This window comes from Geospiza fortis, unplaced genomic scaffold, assembly GCF_000277835.1.
Source record: "Geospiza fortis unplaced genomic scaffold, GeoFor_1.0 scaffold55, whole genome shotgun sequence".
Lineage (NCBI taxonomy): Eukaryota > Metazoa > Chordata > Aves > Passeriformes > Thraupidae > Geospiza > Geospiza fortis.
In genome coordinates this window covers 5892734-5902532 of record NW_005054308.1, presented here as the reverse complement: position 1 = coordinate 5902532, position 9799 = coordinate 5892734, and the positions used below count along the sequence as shown (strand labels likewise).

Sequence of the window (9799 nt, the reverse complement as noted above, 5' to 3'; positions counted from 1 at the left end):
TCTTTCCCTTGCAGGCTCAGCATCTCCAGTGATCAGCCCTGACCCCCCTGTTCTGGTTGTCAACACGGGTGATCCAGTCCTCTTGCACTGCTCAGGAGAGTCTGAAGTTGCATGGAATAGCAAAGAGGTTACATTCAGGAACCACACCAGCAGCACCCTCAGTATTCCCAAGGCCTCTTACAGGAACACAAGCACCTACAGCTGCGCTTATGTCAACAGCAGTGACAAGGGCATTGCAGCCATCCACCTGTTTGTGAGAGGTAACCCTGCTTGTCTCCCCGCACCCACTGGCAGAGCAGCCTCCTTGCAGGGAGCACTGCACAGGTGCTTTCTGCTGTGTTTGTGTGTGTGTGTGCTTGGGGAGCAGTGCAGGCTCCTGGTGGAGCCACAGCCATGTGAGAAAATGGGGCCCATGGTTAAAGCATGGGATAAAGTAGAGAGCTACATCTCATATATGGATTTCTCCCTCCTTCTGCTGGGGCTTCCCTTCCTGAAAAAGAGTCTGTTCAGTGTTGTAATGAGCAGTGAGAAAATCAGAGAACTCTATTGCCAGTACCTCAGATAAGGGAGAGAGCCACATGAATTACATCCTCCCAACATGACCTGAACCCCAAATATTCATTTATCTCAAAAGAAGCTGTGCTGTGATAGCTCTACCACTTGACTTCACCCCTTCCCTTGTACCACAAGTGCTGCCCTGAGCAGGGAAGCTGGAGGTCTCATAAGTAAAACTTTCACCACGGTGAAAAGTTTAATTAGAGGTGTGCATATTTTCAGCCTCTCTTATCCATGGCCGTTTGTGAGCTGGTTGCTGTGATCCCCTCAAATGCCTCAGCTGGAGCTGGGTTTGTCATGTGAGTGTTTGGAGGCTGAGTCAGGCAGGCTGAGCAGGCCTGCCCCAGCATCGAACTCCCACTGGGCAGCAGCGCTGGAGGCTTGCCTGGCTGGAATGTGTTTCTCACTTCAGTGCATTTTCTGACCCCTCTCACAAGGCTGTCCTGTCTCCTCTGCAGACCCTGATAACGTGTGGTACACCCCCTCTTTCCGGATCTGGGGGATCAAAGGTGGGAATGTTGATTTCCCCTGTCTCGTCACGGCCCCCGAGTACGGATCCAGTGTGACCCTGGTAGCAGATAATGCCTCTCCTCTCCCACCTGGGACCAACTACTCCTTCAGTGCTGAGAGAGGAGTAACACTCTACAATGTGCAGAGCAACCATAAGGGCTACTACCGATGCCAAGCACAGATAAATGGAAAAATAAAGACTTCATCAAGAATAAGACTGGTTGTGGAAGAAGGTAAAGAACAGGGGTTGTTGCTGTCCTAAGGGCCACAAATAGCTGACCTGGGCACAGTAGATAGTTAGGAAAAGACCTTCTGAACCTGCAGTTTCTAAAGGTTATTTCATGGAAGCCAAATTCCATCAGCCTCTGGCAATTTGGTGCCTTCAGATGGGATTGCATGAGTTCAGCAGTCTTCAAATCTTTGCAGGTACTGTCACAGACCAGAGAAAAATGTCCAATCTCTGCAATGTTCTGCAAGTGCTCAGGCCCTGATGCTCCATCTGTAACCATGGCAAAAGCTTCTCCTTCCCTTTCAACCCACAGTCCTGACTGCTGTGCTCTCCTTCCCTGTACTGCTTCCCACAGACACGTGCTCAAAAGGGAGTGGTGATCTCTAGGGAAGGGGAAGGCAGGGGGTAAAGAGGCTAAAGAGGATGGAAAGGAGGAGGTAAAATCATAGAATAGTCATAAAATAGTTTGGGTGGGAAGAGACTTTGAAAATCATCTAGTTCCAACCTGCTAGATCAGGTTGTTCAGCCCCCACCTAACCTGGCCTTGAACACTTCAGGATGGGGCATCCACAACTTCTCTGGGCAATCTGTGCCTCACCACCCAAGGTAGCCAGGTCCTGGGGAGTCTCCAGAGCACATGGGCTCACTGGACAAGCTGACATGGAACTTTCCCTGCTTGCCTTTGTGCAGCACTGGAGAAGCCTGTGTCCGTGCTGATGGACCCTGTGGACCATGTGCGGATCGTGGGAGAACCTTTCCAAGTCACCTGCAGAGTGATTGCTCCTTCCCACAAGTATGACATCAGATGGGACACAGCAGCAAAGACAGTAAGCTGGGGTGTGGGGCTTTCCTGGAAAATGGGGGACACAGGGTGGTAAGAACTGCCCAGACCCACAGCAAAGCCTTGAACTACCCAACCAAAGCAGCTATTCAAGCTGTAGAAATTTGAATATCCTTTCTTTGGGATGACACAGGATTAAGAAACACCTGCCTGTTGTCAGATTTGTGCTGCAAGAGAAGAGAGTGTGTTGTTTCAGCTCAGTTTATTGGACAGGAGCCACAGTACCTATTAAAGCAACATTTCTCCATCCAGCCCTGCCAGGGCTTGTAAAGCAGCAAACATTTTCAGGACAGAGTTCTCCAGAGAAAATATGTCTGAAGAAAAGGAATCTATAATGCTGACATCTAACTGCTAGGTGGTTAGATGAGGTTTGCTAGAAGTCCTTATTATGACTGATGTCTTTATTAAGGAGATGAAACCACACACAAGGTATGTTTGGATCACACAGTGTAAGGCCAGGTTGCAGTCAGAAGGCTGACAATAGCTATAACCTAACTGCTGTGGAATATCTGCCCGGGATCCTTGGGGTTAATGTGCCTCTGGGTCTCCACACAGGTTGCTCTCAGGGATGAGCTCTCTAGCCCAGAGCATGTGAGATGTGTTTGTTCTGCCCTCCCAATGTGTACTGTTCCCTGTTCTCTGCCTGACAGGTCATGAGAACTAAAAGGACTGACTTTGAAAATGGTAACTACTTCATCAATGACACCCTGTCCATTGCAGCTGTGACCATGGAAGACAGTGGGAAGTACATCTGCATAGCTAACAATTCAGTAGGATCCAGGAATGCTCAACAATGCTTCAGGTAGTAGGTGAGTCCTTCCCCAAAAGCTCAGTAGGGCTGATTCATGCATAGCCTTGAGTATTTTCTGCTTCTGCCTCCGTTCTCTTCCTAGATTTGTTGTTGAAAACATAATTCTCACTTGTGCCTGGGGGCTTACTGAGAGCTGTGGAGCTGCTAGGAAGGGAATAGTGTTCCCTTTGTATCTTGAGGGGCCAGAGGACATGTTTTGGGCTCTGGATGAAAAATTGGAGTGCCAATCTCAGTCTCTGTGCATTTACAAACAGCTTTGAAACAGTAAAAAGGGAGTGGGGCAAGGTTGTGCTGGCAGACCAGGAAAGGCTGGTTAGAAGGAAGGGTGAGCCACATGAGCAGAGTATGGATCTGGTCTCTTCCAGCCACAGATCCACACAAGGGGATTCAGTTACACACTTGTTTGTATCTCAAGATGGAAAATTCATCCTTACATCTCACAGGCTGGAGTTTGCTGATGATCCAAAACCACAGCTCAGAAAGGCGGCTCAGTCTGTTATCTCCTAGTGAGAAGCCAGGACTTTTAGCTGAAGGGCCTGTCTTTTCTAAACAGTTAGGAGATACTGTTTTAGCCTTGTCACTTCCTAGGATACAGCATGTACAACTTCTTTCCTCGGAGACTTCACTAAGATTTTCTAGCTCTCCTCAGGCAGTGCCACGACAAAGAAATAATTTAAGAGTACTCCTTTGGGAACATAACCTGTGTAATGTTTCACTCCCTCCTGCAGTCTCCCAGCTGAGGCTGCTCTTTCCAATAATGATCCATTTATGGGGCTGGTGTAAGGTTATTCCAGGTCTCTGGACGTGCCTGCTGACAGTCATGCTCTCCTCCACCCTGCAGAGAGAGGTTACGTGCACCTGACCCCAGGGCAAGCCACCAGCCTGGAGGTTGCTCTGGGAGAGAGTGTGGAGCTGCAGGTCCACATTAAGGCTTACCCAAAACTTCTCCAGTGGGCCTGGGAACACAGGAATCCCTTGAAGCACTCTAAAACCACCATATTCAAGGGTGAAATGATCTCTGGAAACAACTGGTATGTGCTCTTTGTCTTCTACAGTTCTATGGCATGTTGCCAAGAGAGTTTTCCTTGAAACAGGCAGGCCCCATTCTACAGAAAACTCTCTGGTTTTAAAGAGGGAAACTGCTCTGCATTTCTGTTTTCTCTTTCCAGTATTATTAGCAAACCACAATATGATCAAGGAGGACACCACCCTTCTCTGAATTGGTGGCCTTCTCCTTAGAAAGCCTTGTGGGAGTCAGTATCACGTTTGTGATCTGCTTGTTCAATTCTGCACTCTCCTTGCCAGAATAAATTGCAGGAGTGGATGAATAATAAAAAAAGTTTAATTTCCTCACTGATCCTTGGACCCATCCCCTGCTCTGAGGCTGAAGGAGTGTGCACTGAGAGGCACTGAGAGCCCGGTGTCACAAACATTGTTATGTGAATATGATCTAACAGAGGGTACAGGTCTGCTCTTCCAAAGACTGCAGCCAACTGAGACCAAGGGGATGAAAACCATTCAATTTGTTAGGGTTTTGGGCAATTCCCCTTTCGTTTTCTTAAAAACAAAAAACAATCCACAAGAGGAACTGTGACACTTGGCAAAAATGATGGCTTTAGGGTGAACTCTTTCTTGCACTGGGGGCTGAGCAATGGGCTGGGGCAGAAGGGAGTGGGCACTAGGGAGCATGACTTCTTGGAGAAACTCATTCTGCCAAAGGCAGGAGGACCAGCATCCCCTGACCCTTGAAAGGCAATGATTTAGATGTTAAATTATTTCTGAGTGTTCACCCACCTGTAGCCTTTCAGAAGTGCTGAGTGCACTTGGTGGCAAAAGGTATTTCCCCTAAGGAGGATCAGTTCCTCCCTGCTTCCCCCAAAGAAGCAACTGGCGGGCTCCCCGATGGGCTGGGGTTAGTGCTGGAAGTGTTCACTGCTCCAGAGCACAGGAAGGAGCAGCATCTCACTGAGCAAGGCCTGTGTGCTCCTCACAGTGCTTCTCTCTGCGAGCAGGTACAAGAACACACTCTCCCTGAACCGCCTGAAGGAGGGAGAGGGAGGCTTCTACACCTTTTATGCCTTCCACAGTGTGACCAATGAATCAGTCACCTTCAGCATCTCTCTGAAATGTAAGTGCTTGTCCATTCTTTCACCCTGCTTGCCCCTGGGACTGCTTCCCAGTTGGAAAAAAATAGTTGGTTGGGGTACCAGGCTGCTTCCAGCTCAGCACCCACAGGACACACAGACCCAGCCCAAAGCTGCCTGTGTGTAGCACAGGGGTTCCTCTGGTTTGTTGTTGCATGCATGGAAAGGAAACCAGAGCATGGGGGATGTGCTCTTCCTCTGGTCACAGCATTCACTGTTTCTGTGGCTTCCCCAACAGCTTCTCCAAGGGTCTGCAGAATCAAGGTGCCAGCGGATGACTCCAGCCTCCTGCAGTGCGTGGCCATCGGGTACCCTGCCCCACGCATCGAGTGGTACCAGTGCCCCGTGCACTCTGAGAGGTGAGGGCTGCCCAGGGCCCTGAGCCCTCCAAGCTGTGCCCCTGCCCCTGCCTGGCATTCACTGGGCAGCACCACGTGGGCTCCTGGGCAGGCAATACAGCCCAGTAACAGCAACAGAGATGCTGCTCTGCTGGAAAAAGGGGTTCTTGGGGTCTGCCTGAGAACAGGGGGCCCTTTCTATTCCTAAAGTCCTGAGCTTGAAGAGATTGTCCACCTGTGATTCATGTTCTCCCCATGCTTTTCCAAGGACCATATGGATCCTTTGGAGAGGTGCCCTGGTATATGTTGCTGTACAGGTACATCCTGGCTGACCCAGTCATCTTTTTGGGACTTCCTCAGGTCTGAGGCTCTGCAGAGCATGGATTTACTGAGCTACAGAGTCATGGGAAGCAACTGCAGCTGCCTGGACAGGGCTGTTGTGTCTCAGGACCAGCCCCACTGAAGGGACTGATGGTAGAACACATAAAGTGTTAATTAAGAGTGCTGAGCCACATAAAGGCACTCATGGCTCTGTCTATACAGAGCTGTGGTGTTCAGGGAGAGATCTTTAATTGGGCATAGAGTAACACATCTCACAGAGCTGCAAGCCTAACTCCCTGTGTCTGCTCTCTATTCTGACACAAGCCACCCTCAGCTTTGAGCTGCTGTGGTGCAGAGCAGCCCTCACTGTCCCCTCTTGCCATCCCTGCAGGTACAGCGAGGACTACAGACTGATAAGCAATGACTCCAGACCCCAGGTGGTGAATGTGTTGCCCTTCCAAGAGGTGGAGGTGGAGAGCAGCATCCTCTTCGAGGAGCTGGGTGACAATTTCACCTTCTGCTGCGTGGCCATTAACGGGGAAGGGAACGCCTCTGACATGTTCCACTCCCTCACCATCACCAGTAAGATACAAACCATCAGCTGGGCAGAGTGGGGGAGGATCTGGGGGCTTGGAGATTACATCCATTATGTATATCCCCACTGTCTTGCAAGAGAGCTAGAACAGATTCCACAAGTCCTTTACCCTCACAGGTGTGAGGCTTTGGCATTTGCCAGTCCCGAGAGGCCTGTGGGAATTTCTGGCTGGATTCTAGCCTGGAGCCAAAGGCTGAGTCACACCATGAGCATCTTTTAACTGCAGCACTCAGCTCCAGGGCACAGTGCATCCAGCAGCTTCTCAGCCCATGAAAATACAGGGGCTGCATCTTTTTGTGGGGCTGTTCTTGCTGCACAGATCTTGGTCCCCAGTCAGTCTGACCTGCATCTGGTGCTGTTGGTGTGGAAACAGGGGGATATGAGGAGAACCAGCCTAGAGTCCGGCATCAAGACCTTCCCTCAGCTCCCAGCAGCTCCCAAAAGGGGGTACTGAGGGCAGTGCTGGGTGTGTGGCATACAGAGGAATCCAAAGTGAATAGCTGGGCAAAATGCTCCCAGAGTTGGGATTGAATTGAGTGTTCACTCATTCTCCTTCTTTTTCCTCTTCCAGGGAGTATTGTGGCCCTTCCAAACAAGCTCTTCAGCCCTGTTCTCTCCACCTGCATTGGTGCATTGGTGCTGCTGCTCCTCCTACTCCTCTTCCTGCTCTACAAGTACAACCAGGTCAGATTCCCTGTTCAGGGCAAGGTCTGTGAGGGCTGCCCAGCCTCAGGGGCACACAGGCTCTGCTGGCAGCCAGGCCAAGGACCAGGCAAGCTGCCTCCTTCACCTCCCCTGCCTCCCAGATTCCATCTGGAGTTTCCTGCTGCAGGGCCAAGCTCATGCACCCAACCCAGTGTATTAAAACCTCCCCTGCCCTGCTCCTTCAGCCTTGTAGCCCACAGGTCAGTGTGGTTATTGTTTGGTGCCAGACAAAGGTGCTGACTCTGTGCTGTCAGTTGGTTTTGCTCTGGTCCCCACAAAGCCATGGACTGAATTAAGGGAGGAAAAAAAAAAGGTTTCCAGTTTGCATCTACTTTTTATTCTGCTCACTGCTTTATAAAAAACTGTTTTTATGGAGAAACAGGATGGTGTTAGAAGAAGTTTGTTTCCAGGAAGACTTGGTCACTATTTTTATATAAGAACTTGCCCCATTTTCTCTGCAAGGCTCATTTCCAGCATTTGGATTCCTTCTCTGTTTTTTCCACAAACTGAACCAATCAGTAGCCACCTCTGCTTCATCAGTGGGTGAAAATCTCCTGTTTTTCATCTCTGCCTTTTGGCACCCTTCCTTTGACAGCCTATCAAGGCTGAAGATTTTGCAGCAAAGTTCTGGTGCTGGTTGTCAGAAGATGCATCAGAGCCCTCTCTCAGACAAGCCACCTGCAGCTCAGCAGGCAGAGCTGCCTTTGGACAGTGGTCCAGAGACAAAGATGGATCAATGTGTAAGCACAGATCTGAAATAAATAGCTTTTTGGAAAGGCTTGCAAGCCCAAGAGAAGCAAGACCTGTCTATAAATAACATGGTTACCTATCTCACACAAGCACCAGCCTTCTCTGCTCAAGGACTCCAGCTCTGCTTCTCTGCCTTGCCCCGTTACTTCTGCCATGACATTCTTGGAAAAGAGAAATTCTTACTTCTCTTTCTCCTTTTTTATTTTACCCCTGTAAGGGAAGTGGGGGTGGGCCAGCCCCACTGTTCTGCTGTGCTCAGCAAGCAGGGGTCCAAGGAAGGAGACACAGTGGGGACATCTCCCTCCAGCACCAGCTGGGCACTGTCAGCCATTGCTCTGGTGGGACAGGCTGGATCTCCCAGCTCTGCCATCCCCAATAATGGCATCAGCCTGCTTCCAGAGGCAGGAGAGCCTCCCTCAGTCATAGGTGGTGACTTGGGGTGACTCCCTAACTGCAAAGAGTCCAAGCTGCCCAGAAAAAGCCTCTCTCACTCAGTCCAGATGCAAAAGATATTTGATGGGCTGAAATCTGTATCTTCCCTCTGCACCTGCAGAGTGAGCTTGAGGGGATGCTGGGGCTGGGGAAGCCTCCCAACCTGGCAAACACTGAGTGACTGGAGCCTCTTCCTTGCAGAAACCCAAGTACCAGGTACGGTGGAAGATCATCGAGGCCTGTGAGGGCAATAATTACATCTTTATTGATCCCACCCAGCTGCCATACAATGAAAAATGGGAGTTTCCAAGGAACAACCTCCAGTTTGGTAAGAAACCTTCCGTGCTGCTTGTCTGGTGGCATGAAGCTCATCAGAGAGCTGAAATGCTTCAAGAGTCAGAGCCAAAGCTCAGGGGGATATCCAAAGCTGCATCCAGACATTCTAGCAGCATCCTTAACCAGCCCTTGCTGCTCTCTTCCACATGGGATGGCAAGTGGCAGGGTGTAGCTTGCCTCCCTCCTCCTTTGCTCCAAGGAAGGCTGCTGGGGTCATGTCCCTCCTCTTGCATGTGGGGTCATTCCTAAGGCACAGCCTTGGTGAGGCAAAGTTTGGAGATGGCCTCTTTCACACCACCTTTGCTCACAGTAGAGTTCTCCACAGATGTTTGCCAGCTCCTGACTAAGGGATGTGTCATCTTGTGTGAGCCCAGCAGGCATCCCCATCCACCAGACATCCTCCTCGAGGCTGTGTGCAGGGCAGCTGCTCAATCTTTCTCTATCAAATGTCTTAAAAGTCCATTTTTTTCCTCTCTGCAGGAAAAACTCTTGGAGCGGGAGCCTTTGGAAAAGTGGTGGAAGCCACAGCTTTTGGGCTGGGCAAAGAAGATTCGGTGCTCAAAGTGGCTGTGAAGATGCTAAAGTGTGAGCACAGAGCAACTTGCAAGGGTTGAAATCCTCCAAGCCCCCCTGAGCAGGATGTAGAGTGTGTTCACCACATGTTGGTGCTCACTGGCTGCAGCAGCTACTTTTTAAAGCTGTTTCTGTGCCAAGCACCAGATGCTGGAATCACACTACTGCCTTTTTTGTGGACAGGGGAGACCAGAGGCACAGTTAGAGAACATAGTTTTCACTTTAAGTGTGTTTCCTCCTTTTGTTCCATAACTGTCTACACCTTTTTCTGTCCTCTCCCTTTATCTCCCCCTTGTCCCTCCCTCACTCCTTCACACAGTCTTTCTCTCACCCCACAGCATCAGCAGACAGGGATGAGCAGGAGGCTCTCATGTCTGAGCTGAAGATCATGAGTCACTTGGGGCACCACGAGAACATTGTTAACCTGCTGGGAGCATGCACCTGTGGAGGTAGGATCCCCCAGCCCTGCTGCCCCCAGAGACCCCTGACAGGGCCCCTCCTCTTGGCACAGCTGAGCTGATGAGCTGGTGGATTCTGCTGCCCTCCCAGGGAAAGCAATCCTCAGGGCAGGCCGCAGTAACAGCATTCCTTATGAACCCTCTCTGCTGCTCTCCCAGGCCCAATCCTTGTCATCACCGAGTACTGTCGCTATGGAGACC

The 9799-nt window shown here is 50.4% G+C and overlaps 1 protein-coding gene across 1 annotated transcript in view; it reads left to right on the top strand.

Moving 5' to 3' along the window:
- CSF1R (colony stimulating factor 1 receptor) overlaps positions 1-9799 on the top strand; it is a 19544-nt gene that overhangs the window by 4543 nt on the left and 5202 nt on the right. Inside the window, 14 exon segments of the mRNA XM_005418727.2 lie at positions 15-260; positions 1014-1298; positions 1985-2121; positions 2786-2918; positions 2921-2944; positions 3788-3977; positions 4959-5074; positions 5329-5449; positions 6141-6331; positions 6916-7028; positions 8433-8559; positions 9048-9152; positions 9479-9589; positions 9758-9799. The exon segment at positions 9758-9799 is cut by the window's right edge and continues 121 nt beyond it. Coding sequence (XP_005418784.1) covers positions 15-260; positions 1014-1298; positions 1985-2121; positions 2786-2918; positions 2921-2944; positions 3788-3977; positions 4959-5074; positions 5329-5449; positions 6141-6331; positions 6916-7028; positions 8433-8559; positions 9048-9152; positions 9479-9589; positions 9758-9799 — 1941 coding nt within the window.